The sequence below is a fragment of the Oncorhynchus tshawytscha genome, linkage group LG02 (assembly GCF_018296145.1).
Source record: "Oncorhynchus tshawytscha isolate Ot180627B linkage group LG02, Otsh_v2.0, whole genome shotgun sequence".
In the NCBI taxonomy this organism is placed as follows: Eukaryota; Metazoa; Chordata; class Actinopteri; order Salmoniformes; family Salmonidae; genus Oncorhynchus; species Oncorhynchus tshawytscha.
In genome coordinates this window covers 72,128,341-72,145,840 of record NC_056430.1, presented here as the reverse complement: position 1 = coordinate 72,145,840, position 17,500 = coordinate 72,128,341, and the positions used below count along the sequence as shown (strand labels likewise).

General features: G+C 40.8%; 1 protein-coding gene across 1 annotated transcript in view; it reads left to right on the top strand.

Moving 5' to 3' along the window:
- LOC112222182 (glutamate receptor ionotropic, NMDA 2B-like) overlaps positions 1-17,500 on the top strand; it is a 136,081-nt gene that overhangs the window by 4,193 nt on the left and 114,388 nt on the right. The window contains 1 exon segment of the mRNA XM_042304084.1: positions 5,500-6,002. Within this exon segment, the coding sequence (XP_042160018.1) occupies positions 5,994-6,002 (9 nt within the window). The 5' untranslated portion in view covers positions 5,500-5,993.

Sequence of the window (17,500 nt, the reverse complement as noted above, 5' to 3'; positions counted from 1 at the left end):
AGGCCGTATTGTAAATAAGAATTTGTTCTTAACTGACTTGAATAGTTAAATAAAGGTAACAAACAAAAAAAGCACTCGGACCCCTTGACTTTTTCCACATTTTGTTAAATTACAGCCTTATTCTAAAATGGATCGAGTTGTTTTCCCCCTCATCAATCTACACACAATACCGCATAATGACATTGCAAAACTGTTTTTTAGAATAACAATAATAAAGAAAATAAGGCTGTAACGTAACTGTGCTGCTACCATGTTGTGTTGCTACCATGTTGTGTTGCTACCATGTAGTGCTGCTGCCATGTTGTGCTGCTGCCATGTTGTGCTGCTGCCATGTTGTGTTGCTACCATGTTGTTGTCATGTTGTGTTGCTGCCATGCTATGTTGTTGTCTTGGATCTCTCTTTATGTAGTGTTGGGTTGTCTCTCCTGTCGTGATGTGTGTGTTTTTAAAAAATGTTATCCTAGCCCCCGTCCCCACTGGTGGCCTTTTGCCTTTTGGTAGGCCGTAATAGTAACTGACTTGCCTAGTTAAATAAAGGTACCATTTTCTCAACCAGCCCCACCTGGAATGCTTTTCCAAAAGTCTTGAAGGAGTTCCCACATATGTTAAGTCCTTCACTCTGCAGTCCAACTCATCCCAAACCAACCAATGTTATTTAATAGTTTGATGTCTTCACTATTATTCTACAATGTAGAAAATAGTAAAAATAAAGGAAAACCCTTGAATGAGTAGGTGTGTCCAAGCTTTTGACTGGGTACTAATATATATATATATATATATATATATATATATATATATATATATATATTATTAACTGTTACTAATGACCCTCAGCAACAGCCAAAAAGCTGTGACATCGTTTACAGAGGATTCAAATGTAGGTAAACAAAACAATGTAATTAAATGGAATGATAATGTAGTCTATACCAACTGAAGGGAACTAACAGTAAATTGGCAGTTGAATATGTGTTGTTATTCGGCTTACTGAAAGTTGATAATGATAGTAGCTAATATTTTACATTATAGAAATATGGGCATATATTTAAGACTTTGTCTTAATTATAGGCCTAAAAATGTATCAGTCAGACTCCTTGACTTTTTACACATTGAGTTATTTATTTTATTGAACCTATATTTAACTAGGCAAGTCAGTTAAGAACAAATTCTTATTTACATTGACGGCCTACACCGGCCAAACCCAGACGTTGGGGACAATTGTGTGCCACTCTATGGGTCTCCCAATCACGGCCGGTTGTGATACAGCCTGGATTTGAACCAGGACGTCTGTAGTGATGCCTCAAACACTGAGATGCAGTGCCTTAGACCGCTGTGCCACTCGGGAGCCCCAAAATAATGCCAAGAGTGTGCAAAGTTGTCATCAAGGCAAAGGATGGCTACTTTGAAGAATATTAAATATTAAATCTATTTTGAATTGTTTAACACTTTTTTTGTTACTACATGATTCCATATGTATTATTTCATAGTTTGATGTCTTCACTATTATTCTACAATGTAGAAAATAGTACAAATAAAGAAAAACCCTTGAATGAGTAGGTGTGTCCGAACTTTTGACTGGTTCTGTATATAATAAAGGACATGTAGGCTAGTTAAATCTTTATGGAGCGGGCAGACCAAGCCTCGACATTTTGAACCCGACGCATTGTGCAATACTTGGCTGTGTCGTCACACAGTTCCATGGTTAGTGCAGGCAGTAGATGAGGGTATAACCTACTATTGTGCAGTGTTCTCCCTATTATAATTATATGTACAGTAATCTTCCAACATTACCATGGGTTGAAGAACTGAATGTGACAATTTTCAGAATGAATCAAACCACTGTTTTCGTTCTTTCGCTCATAAAGGCTCTCCAAACCATTTTTTAAAATGATTCATAAATACTTTCCTAAGTTAAATAATATACAATATCAGAGCATTTTTAAATTTACAAATTGCATATGTTTAGATGGCTTTCCTTATTTGATCCCTAATATTGTAAACCCGTTCAATATATTCTGTTGTGTCTGTTAAAGCCACACCGTATTTATAAGACTTAAGATAAAGGTACTGACAACCCTATTGAATAAAAACTATACAAGAAACTCTGTTGGCCAGCAAGTGGGAGGGTTTTCAGCAGTTGAATTACATTTATTGAGTGTGCGCAAGGGAACCACGCTTGCAAAGCCCGTTACGCACCTTCATAAGGTAAGTCTGAATACCAAGTGCATAGGAAAGGCGTGCTTAACGAAAAACGTCATTTCCTAAGTCGGAATCGGGCCCATAGAGCCTAGCCTATATCTGTTATGTACAATAAAGAGTGTACAGGTCATTTGACTGTCCTTTTGCAATGTGGTCCGTTGTGGCTGCATTATGGCTTGTTTCGATTTGGTTTTAGTTCAGTATCTCTATCTTATTATGATATTTAGTTCAGTATCTCTATCTTATTATGATATTTAGTTCAGTATCTCTATCTTATTATGATATTTAATTCAGTATCTCTATCTTATTATGATATTTAGTTCAGTATCTCTATCTTATTATGATATTTTCACATATTTAGCTATATTTCCTCCCATGCTTCCCCTTACATTCAACTGTCTGTGTGATGAATCTGTTTAAATGAGTGATACAGTGAATCGTACACCAGCCAGGGCGTGCTTGGTCCTCTTTGAAGCCCCCTAAAGTGTTGATTTCAGGCTGCATCATAGGATTCCCGTGGTGGTTCACTGCAGGCTTGAGTGTCCTAATGCCATTTGTTGTTTTTCTTTTCAATAGACCCCATATGCCTATTAGTCATTTCTGAGAAATTCACTTTAGCTTCTAATGGAGATGGGGTCTAAAATGGAGGTTGGTGCATGGTGAAAACGGTGCTTGTGAATGTAATTCACATTCCCCCAAAATGTGAAATTCTTGGCTTGCTTTTGGTTATTTTGATATTAGAGGCAGCATATATAACTGCCACAGCTCCTACTTAGTCATTACCCAAGACCTAAGTATTGATCAACTAACTTTCAAGTTATCTACAATTCTACAAAATGTCATATACTGTAGTATCAAATCTGATTCTTATCTTAAGTGGTTGAAGTCAATCAGTTGCAAAGTTTAAGTCAATGTCAGATGTTAGTGGATGTGAGATATAATTTTAAGTCTACACTTTCCTTTACGAAGGCCTTGGATTAAGCTTTTTTAACTAATTCTCCTTCCTAGTCCTCCATCTCAATCATTAGAGCAAAAGTAGTCTCTCAAAGTTACAGCGCGTTGATGTTAATTGAGTATAGTGTACTGTGGACCCAAGCAGTCTGAATGATTTAGGTAGGCTTTTAAACCAGCACAGTGAGGAGGGATGACACTACGCTTGGAGAGTGAGCTCTTATTACTATTTATAATACACAATGTTCCTCCCAGGTACATTTTTTGACAATGTCTCCATCTCAAATGGCACCCTGTTCCCTATATAGTACACTACCTCTGACGAGGGCCCACAGGGGTTTGGCCGAAAGTAGTACACTGTATAGGTGATATGGTGCCATTCGGGACTCAGACAATGTCTTCCTGTCTCTAACTCACAAAGGGCATCCATCCAGCCCTCCATCTCAGTTCTAAAGGATTAATGCTATTTCAAAGCTGTGACGCATGGTGAGAGGTGAGATTATGTTGCTGCATTTGAGAGACATGGCTAGCCTAACCTATACGTTCAATTTGTGACGTTTTTGTTCAATTCTGTAAAGACATGATACTGATTTGCATTTACTGTATGTAGGCTATAGACCTAGCACGTTTTATTGAGTCTCAAAGTGATTTACATTGTATGCCAGTAACTCACATATTTCCTTTATCATATGCTATGCGTTCCATTTTTGAAGGGGGCAAAGGAAGTTATAATTATGTATTTAGCAATGAGACTCCAATCTGCTGCCCTTTCCAGATAGATATTAATAATCAGTGGTTTTGTTTGATCCATTTTACTATCACCACAATATATCATATTGTATATTTCTGAATAATTGTCTTTGAAAGTCGTTGTTTGGTTGTAGTGAGGCTGGCCGGCTTACTTTCATGTGGTACAGTATTTAATTGCCGAAGTGTGCGTATGTTTCTTTGAGCCCAATACATCATTTGCACTATTAATGTCATTTAAATACTACTGAATGAGTTTGAGATAATTACAGTTGGAAAGAGAGAAAGATGGGTTTTGGATATAAAATGTGTTGAATACATAATTTATCCCTCTGCCAGACAGGATAAAAATTCCTCACACAGTGATATCCTTTGACATTTTTCCCAGGGCTAAAATGTGTGTACACACACACACATGCACACACACACACACACACACACACACACATACACTTCCTAGAGGGCAACATGGTAAAATTCAGCGGGGAAATGCAGGACACAACCCATCTACAAAGTAGGAAGGGATGAAGGCAGGAAGAGAACATGAGAGAATGATGCATATATTACACGGACAAGATCAGAGACTAGTGGGTGTTAGGCCAAAGTTACTTCTTGAATACTTATCATCAAAATTGGCAAAGTGCTTCCTATTTGTTGAACCCATTTTATATGTCTGTTGTGTATGGAACTTTTTCCAGAAATCTAATGTTGAATGTCCTGAATGTTAGGCTCAAGTTAAATCTACCCATTTACAAACCTTGAATACTTAAAGGGCCAACGCAGCCGTTTGTTTTTCAATATTAAATCATTTATTGGTAGCAATCTAGTACCTTACTGTGATTGTTATTAATTAAAATAGCAAAAAAAAAATAAACAAAAATAGCTTTTTAGCAAATATACATTTCTCAAGCAATAGTTTTGCTAGAACTGTTTGTTATTGGCAGAGAGGTTTGGAACTCTTTTTCTTATTTGTCTATTAACTCATTTACTGCCTGGTGATAGGCAGGCCAAAACTCCATCCCACCAAAACAGACGGCCTTTCAAAAAGCTCTTACACTTAAAGGGCATTATTGTAATTGTCACAATTTCTCAGTATTATTCCAACCTCATATTGTGGAAATATACATAAAACACAGGATAATCAAGTTTTTGACTTCACTGGGCATTAATGTCAACATTGGCAAAGTGGTTACAATATGTTTTACACATTTTGTATGTCTGTCAATGTAAGATATGGGATATTTTCTGAAATTTGATTTTAAAAAGTGGTATTTAATGTTAGGCCAGAGTTGAATCCAACCACCAGACAAAATGAACTAAGTACCATTTTTCTTTTGCACGTATTTTGTACTGTCTGTCAATGTATAATATGGAACTTTTATAATATATGATAAGAAGATAAATCACACTGCATAATTGTGTGTTGGCCAAGAGCGAAGTGAAAGGTAAAAAGCTGTGTTAAAAGCCTTGAACCTCTGAAGCAATTGACTTGTATATACAAATGACACAAAAGCATTCACCATTAAGCAGAGAAACATTCGCCCTAACAGATCATGTCTGGTTATTGACCATCTCTCTGTCTCCCTCCTCTCCTCTCTCCCCCAGTCTTGACAAAGACCCAACGTACAGACCGATGATGGTGACTAAATAAACGAGGGGAGCGACAGAAGAAACAGAAGAAGGGAAGGAGGAAGACACGCTCTAATCTCCAACATTGCCACGGCAACCGTTGTTCACACACACAGAGTTGTCAGAGGAAACCTCGTCGCGCTGTATCATCCAGTGGAAGAAGACGGGAGGATGAGTCAGACGACAAGAGACGATTGAGAGAGCGCCTCGCCCCTCTCCATCTCTTTCTCCATTCGTCATTTCTCCATTTATTTTTTGAGTTCTCCTTACACACTCAAACTTGACACACGCACACTTGTTCAATCCCGGTGCTCATCCCCCACTCCATAAGCCCTCTTCACGTCTACTCCTCTCTGCACGGCTTCATCTGTTCATCCTTCCCTCCACCCGGTGCTATGAGAGGAGTAGTTGGGTCCCAGACCACACCACCATGCCAGTTCTGAAGAGTAGAGAGGAGATCTGGGCTGGCAATGTACAAGGTAGGACCCCCCAAGGCCTTTTACGCTTGACCTTTTCTCTCTGTTTCACAGATGCAGTCCATCAGTCTTAGGCCCGAAATTCAATCAAACCTGCAATGTTTATTACATTTACATTGTAGTCATTTGGCAGATGCTCTTATCCATTCATCTTAAGCTAGCTAGGTGGGACAACCAGTACATTTCCGCCCTATAAAGTAGCTATGAGCAAAAAACGAAACTATTATCCGTGAACATACACACTTGTTATTGTGAAAACTGGACGCATCCACCCATGAGCAGAATGTACCTGGTGGTAGCAGTGGTCTTTGAAGAAAAAGAGCGGCTGCCTAAATATCACAATGCAGGTTCGATTGAAAAGCCTTCCGTTTCTTTATGTGTGATTCAATATCCACATGAGGCTGAATGTGTAACTGTCTGCCTTTGAAAGGGCTTATTTACATGTCTTTTGTGAACAGTAATGATCTAATATGACCAGTAAAACCAAAGTCCCCTCTTTTGGCCATCAGCAACCACTGTTATTCCTCTTTGTACTCCATTTAGTACGTACAGACAGTCATTGCACATTTTCGGGTTTGTTATTTAAATCGAGAACCATTTTGTTTTCAGTACCAGCGAGATCGAGAGAAAAGCGTGAAATAGAGAATGAAACTAGAAACGGATAAAGGGTGAGAATGGAGGATGAAGGAAGAAAGAGTTAGGAGAGCGTAGAGGAAGAAAGGACTAATTGTCTTCCTCTCTCTCTCCCTGGGGTGGGCGTAGAGGGAACTAAAAGTGGATGGAAAACTGGAAGTGAAAGAGAGCTGGGGGGGGGACAGAGACAGGTTTATCTAATAGTGGATGTAGAGACTGGAAGTGAGACACAGAGACAGGTTTATCTAATAGTGGATGTAGAGACTGGAAGTGAGACACAGAGACAGGTTTATCTAATAGTGGATGTAGAGACTGGAAGTGAGACAGAACGCAGGAGAGAGAGACAGGGAAGCCGAAAGGTAATCAGACAGACAGACAGACAGACAGACAGACAGACAGACAGACAGACAGACAGACAGACAGACAGACAGACAGACAGACAGACAGACAGACAGACAGACAGACAGACAGACAGACAGACAGACAGACAGAGGCCCAATTTTGATCAACTCTGATATCTACTGGGTGAAATTCCACAGTGTGCTATCAAAGCAGCAAGATTTGTGACCTGTTGCCACAAGAAAAGGGCAACCAGTGAAGAGCCAACACCATTGTAAATTCAACCCATATTTATGTTTATTTATTTTCCCTTTTGTACTTTAACCATTTGCACATCGTTACAACACTATATATAGACATAATATGACATTTGAAATGTCTTTTGGAACTTTTGGAACTGTTTACTGTTAATTTTTGTTGTTTATTTCACTTTTGTTTATTATGTAGTTCACATGCTTTGGCAATATTAACATACAGTATGTTTACCATGCCAATGAAGCCCTTGACTTGAGAGGGGCAGGGAGAGACAGACAGACTGAATGAAACCCAGAGCGAGTGAAAGGGTCATTTATCTGACTGTGGATGGAGATCTCAGACAGAGGTTAATCTATCTGTCTATGTCTCAAATGACATCCTATTCCTTATAATGGGCACCTCTTTTGACCAGAGCCCTATGGGGCAAAAATATTGCACTAAATAGGGAATAGGGTGCCATTTGGGACATAGACAGATAGATTGGGAACGGGAGCGTGCGACCCAGAAGGAGCTTGTTTGTGGAGCTGGTTTGGTTTGTGGTGGATTACGTGTTCTCTTGTTCTCTTGCCGGGCTTAGTGGTGTGGCAGCCCCCTTCTGTGATCAGTAGATTGTGACCAGAGTGTGTGTGTGTGTGTGTGTGTGTGTGTGTGTGTGTGTGTGTGTGTGTGTGTGTGTGTGTGTGTGTGTGTGTGTGTGTGTGTGTGTGTGTGTGTGTGTGTGTGCGTGCGTGTGCGTGTGCGAGTGTGTGTGTGTGTTGAGAGAGTGGCAGCAGTGCATCATGGCCACAGACTGACGACCTGGCAGGCAACTCTATTGGTTTCTGGCTTCATTTGACTGGCTTTACAAATATTGATGGAGTCATTAAAGGATTAAGGGGACTCGAAGTGCAGGCTGACAGGTTTTTGTGTGTACTGAATGTATCGGACAGTGTGTGTGTGCGTGTCGGTTTGTTTGTGTGTGAGAGAGAGAGATGTACAAGTATTCCTTGTGGTCAAAGTTAAAGACATTTAAATAGTTATTTTCTTACTCTAGACTTTTTCTGGTCCTCTTCTCATTCCTCTTTGAACCTGTAATGCATCACCATCTCCCAAGTATAGACTTTTCCCGAACCACCATCCGGGTACTGACCCATCGTCGATGACGAAAATGTATGACCTCACTAACTGTCGCTCTAATAAGTGACGATCATCTGACTCCCACCCGCTCACCATTTGCTTCTCTGTGATGAAAATAAGCATTCCAAATGTCTCTCTTTTTCTACCTCTCTCTCTTTTTCCCCCACCACCACTGCCAGTCATGTGTGACTGTCTTTGAAGGAAGGATGGAAGGTCTAAGAATAGCATAGATGGGCCCCATCGCTGTGATACTGCTGCAGCCCACACACCGTAGCTTCTTAGAGGGCCATTCTTTCTCACGCTCTCGCTCATATCAGCATTCCTTCAACACGTATCCCTCTTAACAGGCAACCGAATATACTTCTAGTGTAGGTGTTTTGATACAATTTATAGGATAGGGACTTTGAATAGAAAAAAATGCATCTTCACTGAAATATCCTGGCTTCTTAATATAAGAATATATGCCGTTTAGCAGACACGTTTATCCAAAGCGACTTAGTCATGCTTGCATACGTTTTACGTACAGGTGGCCCTGGGAATCCAACCCACTATCCATGCTCTACCAACTGAGCTAGAGAGGACCACTTCTTTTGACTTGAGTCAATGCAGCACAGTGAGAGTCTAAACGGTTGGTTACTGATCCCCTCTCTTTGGCGGTTTGTTCTGTAAATGACATGATCGGAATGTCTTGGTCGTCGTAGATTCTTAGAGTGTCCTATCAGCTCAACTCATCAGCATGCCTTGAATTGCCCCTTCGATACCTATTCCCCTTAATAGGCTACCTGATATCCCCATCCTCCTCCGTGCCCCAAATGGCATTCTATTCCCTATGTAATGCACTACTTTTGACCAAAAGCTAGTGCACTAAACAGGGAATATGGTGTCATTTGAGACACAACCCTAGTCTAGATGCTTGGATAAAATTGATTGGCTAGGGTGTATACTGCTTTTGAATAGAGAAATGTCTCCATTGAAATATCTTGGCTTCTCTTGACTTGAGTCAATGCAGCACACTGAGAGTCTAGTTGGTTATATGATCAGAATGTATAGATGCTGTGCGAATATTTCTTGTTGTTGAAGTTGTCACTGTTCCCTGTCACGCCGACGGAACCTCTTTTGAAGCCGCTTTTTGACAGGCAGACAGAGTTACAGCGAGAGGGAGAGATAGAGAGAAGGGAGAGAGAGAGGTGAAGAGGGAGAGAAAGAGAAATGGAGAAGGGGTTAGAGAGAGTCAGATTTTTCAGAGACAGAGAGGCAGAACACAAGGGGAGTGTGGCTCGTCGAGAGAGGGGTGTCGATATATGGAGATGAGAGAGATGGAGGGATGAGAGAGAGAGTGACGGAGGGAGGTTATGATACCAGAACAGGTTGAAGGAATAAGGGAAGTAACATTTGATGAATTACAAATGAGAGAGAGAGAAAAGAGAAGAATTGGGATCATCATGTGTTGTGCAGGTGACTCTTCAGAGAAGGAACGATAGTGAGAGGATAATGATACATTTAACGGAGGAGATGAAGAGGGTGAAAGAGATTTGTAGATGGAGTGTGATCTAACCAGGCTACAGTAGAGTACATGCCATAAAGATAAAGCATGATACTCCTTTGTAGTTTCAAACCTCCGTGACAAACTCTTTCCCCAAGGAATCTATCCAGAAAAGAACACAAAGAACCAATGTGACCGTTAGTATGCTGTGGGTGATTCCATTGTATTCAAGTTAGCAGTGTGCAATGGTCACCATATACAAGAGGTTTACTAACCAAGCCAGGAGTGTAGCTAATTTATAGAACACTTGAAATCAGGGGTTGGAACCAAAGTTATTTTCCAATTGTTTTGTTGTGAACAGAACCATTATTTTTTCATTCTGTTCCACTGTTCCCACTAACAAAATAAAGTTCTGAACCAGTTTGAACCCCCAAAAAGTAACGCTTTATATCATTCCTTTCTGTTCCTTTTTAAACCTCTGAAACATCCATTTTATTTTACATTTAGCTCGACATTATATTACTTCACCAATCAGTGCATATAGAACAGCTTGCTGTGGAGCGGGTAAGTGATTCCATCTGTATAGGAAAGTCGTCAATAACAAATTGTATTTTGTCGTAGCAGCATGGTTGAATCATAATGAAAGACGAACACACATACTGTGCTGCCAGTCACAGTGTAGGGCGGGAGATGCAACGGAAGTGTTCAGGATGAGGAAGGAGGATGTAGGAAGCTTGCCTTGCAGCTCTGAGCATCTTGTTATGACATGCATTATCTGAATTAGGCCCACAGAATTATACCTACGGTGGAGTGGCTTCCATGGAGGAACTTTGAATGTCTTTGAACTTCCGAGTTGGTTTAATGTTGGTACCAGAACAAGCTAGCTAACGAGCTTGTGTGTTCAGAGCAGCACTAGAATCAACAACACGTCTTATCTATTGTATTTACTAAATCCAACGTGAAAAGTGATAACTATTGTATCCTTAACTGGCATTGAAAAGTCCATCCATTCTTCTCTAATTAACCATCTCTCCCTAATTTCTGAATTACGCTTGTGATGTCGTCAGTAGGCTACAGTAACCTATGTAATGTTGTCAGTAGACTACAGTAACCTATGTAATGTTGTCAGTAGGCTACAGTAACCTATGTAATGTTGTCAGTAGACTACAGTAACCTATGTAATGTTGTCAGTAGGCTACAGTAACCCATGTAATGTTGTCAGTAGACTACAGTAACCTATGTAATGTTGTCAGTAGACAACAGTAACCTATGTAATGTTGTCAGTAGACTACAGTAACCTATGTAATGTTGTCAGCAGGCTACAGTAACCTATGTAATGTTGTCAGTAGGCTACAGTAACCTATGTAATTTTGTCAGTAGGCTACAGTAACCTATGTAATGTTGTCAGTAGGCTACAGTAACCTATGTAATGTTGTCAGTAGACTACAGTAACCTATGTAATGTTGTCAGTAGGCTACAGTAACCCATGTAATGTTGTCAGTAGACTACAGTAACCTATGTAATGTTGTCAGTAGGCTACAGTAACCTATGTAATGTTGTCAGTAGACTACAGTAACCTATGTAATGTTGTCAGTAGACTACAGTAACCTATGTAATGTTGTCAGTAGACTACAGTAACCTATGTAATGTTGTCAGTAGACTACAGTAACCTATGTAATGTTGTCAGTAGACTACAGTAACCTATGTAATGTTGTCAGTAGGCTACAGTAACCTATGTAATGTTGTCAGTAGGCTACAGTAACCTATGTAATGTTGTCAGTAGCTACAGTAACCTATGTAATGTTGTCAGTAGACTACAGTAACCTATGTAATGTTGTCAGTAGACTACAGTAACCTATGTAATGTTGTCAGTAGACTACAGTAACCTATGTAATGTTGTCAGTAGGCTACAGTAACCTATGTAATGTTGTCAGTAGGCTACAGTAACCTATGTAATGTTGTCAGTAGGCTACAGTAACCTATGTAATGTTGTCAGTAGACTACAGTAACCTATGTAATGTTGTCAGTAGGCTACAGTAACCTATGTAATGTTGTCAGTAGACTACAGTAACCTATGTAATGTTGTCAGTAGGCTACAGTAACCTATGTAATGTTGTCAGTAGACTACAGTAACCTATGTAATGTTGTCAGTAGGCTACAGTAACCATGTAATGTTGTCAGTAGACTACAGTAACCTATGTAATGTTGTCAGTAGACTACAGTAACCTATGTAATGTTGTCAGTCAGACTACAGTAACCTATGTAATGTTGTCAGTAGACTACAGTAACCTATGTAATGTTGTCAGTAGACTACAGTAACCTATGTAATGTTGTCAGTAGACTACAGTAACCTATGTAATGTTGTCAGTAGACTACAGTAACCTATGTAATGTTGTCAGTAGACTACAGTAACCTATGTAATGTTGTCAGTAGACTACAGTAACCTATGTAATGTTGTCAGTAGACTACAGTAACCTATGTAATGTTGTCAGTAGACTACAGTAACCTATGTAATGTTGTCAGTAGACTACAGTAACCTATGTAATGTCAGTAGACTACAGTAACCTATGTAATGTCAGTAGACTACAGTAACCTATGTAATGTTGTCAGTAGACTACAGTAACCTATGTAATGTTGTCAGTAGACTACAGTAACCTATGTAATGTTGTCAGTAGACTACAGTAACCTATGTAATGTTGTCAGTAGACTACAGTAACCTATGTAATGTTGTCAGTAGACTACAGTAACCTATGTAATGTTGTCAGTAGACTACAGTAACCTATGTAATGTTGTCAGTAGACAACAGTAACCTATGTAATGTTGTCAGTAGACTACAGTAACCTATGTAATGTTGTCAGCAGGCTACAGTAACCTATGTAATGTTGTCAGTAGGCTACAGTAACCTATGTAACGTCGTCAGTAGGCTACAGTAACCTATGTAATGTTGTCAGTAGGCTACAGTAACCTATGTAACTTCGTCAGTAGGCTACAGTAACCTATGTAATGTTGTCAGTAGGCTACAGTAACCTATGTAACTTCGTCAGTAGGCTACAGTAACCTATGTAATGTTGTCACTAGACTACAGTAACCTATGTAACGTCGTCAGAAGGCTACAGTAACCTATGTAACGTCGTCAGAAGGCTACAGTAACCTATGTAACATCGTCAGAAGACTACAGTAACCTATGTAATGTTGTCAGCAGGCTACAGTAACCTATGTAATGTTGTCAGCAGGCTACAGTAACCTATGTAATGTTGTCAGTACGCTACAGTAACCTATGTAATGTTGTCAGTAGGCTACAGTAACCTATGTAATGTTGTCAGCAGGCTACAGTAACCTATGTAATGTTGTCACTAGACTACAGTAACCTATGTAACGTCGTCAGAAGGCTACAGTAACCTATGTAACATCATCAGAAGACTACAGTAACCTATGTAATGTTGTCAGTAGGCTACAGTAACCTATGTAACGTCGTCAGTAGACTACAGTAACCTATGTAATGTTGTCAGTAGGCTACAGTAACCTATGTAACTTCGTCAGTAGGCTACAGTAACCTATGTAATGTTGTCACTAGACTACAGTAACCTATGTAACGTCGTCAGAAGGCTACAGTAACCTATGTAACATCGTCAGAAGACTACAGTAACCTATGTAACGTCGTCAGAAGGCTACAGTAACCTATGTAATGTTGTCAGCAGGCTACAGTAACCTATGTAATGTTGTCAGTACGCTACAGTAACCTATGTAATGTTGTCACTAGGCTACAGTAACCTATGTAACGTCGTCAGTAGGCTACAGTAACCTATGTAATGTTGTCACTAGGCTACAGTAACCTATGTAACGTCGTCAGTAGGCTACAGTAACCTATGCTTCAGAAGGGAGGGGCAGGTAGCCTACATACACACCCACTGTAAAAAAAAATTCAGCTGGCAGGCAGACGCTGGAATAGGTTTCTGAGTGAGAGTGAGGGCTTTGCATAGGCGCTTTGTTGTGATTTTTTGGGGACGGGTAAAAAAATACCTATAGATCACTTTCTTTTTCGGTATGGGTTCTGCTCTTCAAATGATTTGGTTATTTTACGGTTTTCGGTTCTGTTCCCTGAACCAGTTCTAACCCTTGTTTTTTAAATACTTTTCTGGTCTTCATGGATCAAAAATACATTTTGCCCCAGAAAGATAATATTGTAATTAGTGTATCAGAGCTGGCTTGTGTGATAAGTCCCTTTGGTTGAAACCTGAACATTTGGATCGATTCCCCATGCTAATGCCAAGGATTTAGCTCAGTGGGCTAAAATACTATTGCAGCTCACAGTGCAGGAGACTCCTGAGTCTGAGTGTCCCTAACTACTGTGTGAAGTGAACCTGCCTCCTAAGTCTGGGTGTCCCCCACCCCTGACTGTATCACTGAGCTTGCTTTCATTTGGCCCTCTGCTGGGAACAGCTTGCTGATTAATTACCCATGACCACTGAGGTGGGGAGGGGTTGGGTGGGGTTGGAGAGTAACGAGACTGGGAGGGTGGTGGTGAGGGGGAAGCAGGTCATAACTAGTGTCCTCAGGGGGTAGGCTAAAATTAATCACCCCCCATCCCTCCGCCTTGCCGGAAAGACATCTTGCCAGACAAAAGTAGTACAGTCTGTCTCTGGGTTTGAATGAGGAAAAGTTATCTGTATCAAGTGTTGTTTTTTGCATGGCTGTTAACATTAACTGTCAAGGTGAGAATACATGGACAGAGATATATAGGTGCAGTATAGAAATGAGTGATGACACAGAGGTGCCAGACTGTATAGAACATATAACCACATGGCTATCCAGTGGTGGTCCAGTCGTAGAGGCTTTATAGTTCTAATCCAGTGGTGGTCCAGTCGTAGAGGCTTTATAGTTCTAATCCAGTGGTGGTCCAGTCGTAGAGGCTTTATAGTTCTAATCCAGTGGTGGTCCAGTCATAGAGGCTTTATAGTTCTAATCCAGTGGTGGTCCAGTCATAGAGGCTTTATAGTTCTAATCCAGTGGTGGTCCAGTCATAGAGGCTTTATAGTTCTAATCTAGTGGAGGTCCAGTCGTAGAGGCTTTATAGTTCTAATCCAGTGGTGCTCCAGTCGTAGAGGCTTTATAGTTCTAATCCAGTGGTGGTCCAGTCATAGAGGCTTTCTAGTTCTAATCCAGTGGAGGTCCAGTCGTAGAGGCTTTATAGTTCTAATCCAGTGGTGGTACAGTCATAGAAGCTTTATAGTTCTAATCCAGTGGAGGTCCAGTCGTAGAGGCTTTATAGTTCTAATCCAGTGGTGGTCCAGTCATAGAGGCTTTATAGTTCTAATCCAGTGGTGGTCCAGTCATAGAGGCTTTCTAGTTCTAATCCAGTGGAGGTCCAGTCGTAGAGGCTTTATAGTTCTAATCCAGTGGTGGTCCAGTCATAGAAGCTTTATAGTTCTAATCCAGTGGAGGTCCAGTCGTAGAGGCTTTATAGTTCTAATCCAGTGGTGGTCCAGTCATAGAAGCTTTATAGTTCTATTCCAGTGGTGGTCCAGTCATAGAAGCTTTATAGTTCTAATCCAGTGGAGGTCCAGTCGTAGAGGCTTTATAGTTCTAATCTAGTGGTGCTCCAGTCGTAGAGGCTTTATAGTTCTAATCCAGTGGTGGTCCAGTCATAGAGGCTTTCTAGTTCTAATCCAGTGGAGGTCCAGTCGTAGAGGCTTTATAGTTCTAATCCAGTGGTGGTCCAGTCATAGAAGCTTTATAGTTCTAATCCAGTGGAGGTCCAGTCGTAGAGGCTTTATAGTTCTAATCTAGTGGTGCTCCAGTCGTAGAGGCTTTATAGTTCTAATCCAGTGGAGGTCCAGTCGTAGAGGCTTTATAGTTCTAATCTAGTGGTGCTCCAGTCGTAGAGGCTTTATAGTTCTAATCCAGTGGTGGTCCAGTCATAGAGGCTTTCTAGTTCTAATCCAGTGGAGGTCCAGTCGTAGAGGCTTTATAGTTCTAATCCAGTGGTGGTCCAGTCATAGAAGCTTTATAGTTCTAATCCAGTGGAGGTCCAGTCGTAGAGGCTTTATAGTTCTAATCTAGTGGTGCTCCAGTCGTAGAGGCTTTATAGTTGTAATCCAGTGGTGGTCCAGTCATAGAGGCTTTATAGTTCTAATCCAGTGGAGGTCCAGTCGTAGAGGCTTTATAGTTCTAATCCAGTGGTGGTCCAGTCATAGAAGCTTTATAGTTCTATTCCAGTGGTGGTCCAGTCATAGAGGCTTTATAGTTCTAATCCAGTGGTGGTCCAGTCATAGAGGCTTTATAGTTCTAATCCAGTGGTGGTCCAGTCGTAGAGGCTTTATAGTTCTAATCCAGTGGTGGTCCAGTCATAGAGGCTCTATAGTTCTAATCCAGTGGTGGTCCAGTCGTAGAGGCTTTATAGTTCTAATCCAGTGGTGGTCCAGTCATAGAGGCTTTATAGCTCTAATCCAGTGGTGGTCCAGTCATAGAGGCTTTATAGTTCTAATCCAGTGGTGGTCCAGTCATAGAGGCTTTATAGCTCTAATCCAGTGGTGCTCCAGTCATAGAGGCTTTATAGCTCTAATCCAGTGGTGGTCCAGTCATAGAAGCTTTATAGTTCTAATCCAGTGGTGGTCCAGTCATAGAGGCTTTATAGTTCTAATCCAGTGGTGGTCCAGTCATAGAGGCTTTCTAGTTCTAATCCAGTGGTGGTCCAGTCATAGAGGCTTTATAGTTCTAATCCAGTGGTGGTCCAGTCATAGAGGCTTTCTAGTTCTAATCCAGTGGAGGTCCAGTCGTAGAGGCTTTATAGTTCTAATCCAGTGGTGGTCCAGTCATAGAGGCTTTCTAGTTCTAATCCAGTGGAGGTCCAGTCGTAGAGGCTTTATAGTTCTAATCCAGTGGTGGTCCAGTCATAGAAGCTTTATAGTTCTAATCCAGTGGAGGTCCAGTCGTAGAGGCTTTATAGTTCTAATCTAGTGGTGCTCCAGTCGTAGAGGCTTTATAGTTCTAATCCAGTGGTGGTCCAGTCATAGAGGCTTTATAGTTCTAATCCAGTGGAGGTCCAGTCGTAGAGGTGTTTATAGTTCTAATCTAGTGGTGCTCCAGTCGTAGAGGCTTTATAGTTCTAATCCAGTGGTGGTCCAGTCATAGAGGCTTTCTAGTTCTAATCCAGTGGAGGTCCAGTCGTAGAGGCTTTATAGTTCTAATCCAGTGGTGGTCCAGTCATAGAAGCTTTATAGTTCTAATCCAGTGGAGGTCCAGTCGTAGAGGCTTTATAGTTCTAATCTAGTGGTGCTCCAGTCGTAGAGGCTTTATAGTTCTAATCCAGTGGAGGTCCAGTCGTAGAGGCTTTATAGTTCTAATCTAGTGGTGCTCCAGTCGTAGAGGCTTTATAGTTCTAATCCAGTGGTGGTCCAGTCATAGAGGCTTTCTAGTTCTAATCCAGTGGAGGTCCAGTCGTAGAGGCTTTATAGTTCTAATCCAGTGGTGGTCCAGTCATAGAAGCTTTATAGTTCTAATCCAGTGGAGGTCCAGTCGTAGAGGCTTTATAGTTCTAATCTAGTGGTGCTCCAGTCGTAGAGGCTTTATAGTTGTAATCCAGTGGTGGTCCAGTCATAGAGGCTTTCTAGTTCTAATCCAGTGGAGGTCCAGTCGTAGAGGCTTTATAGTTCTAATCCAGTGGTGGTCCAGTCAT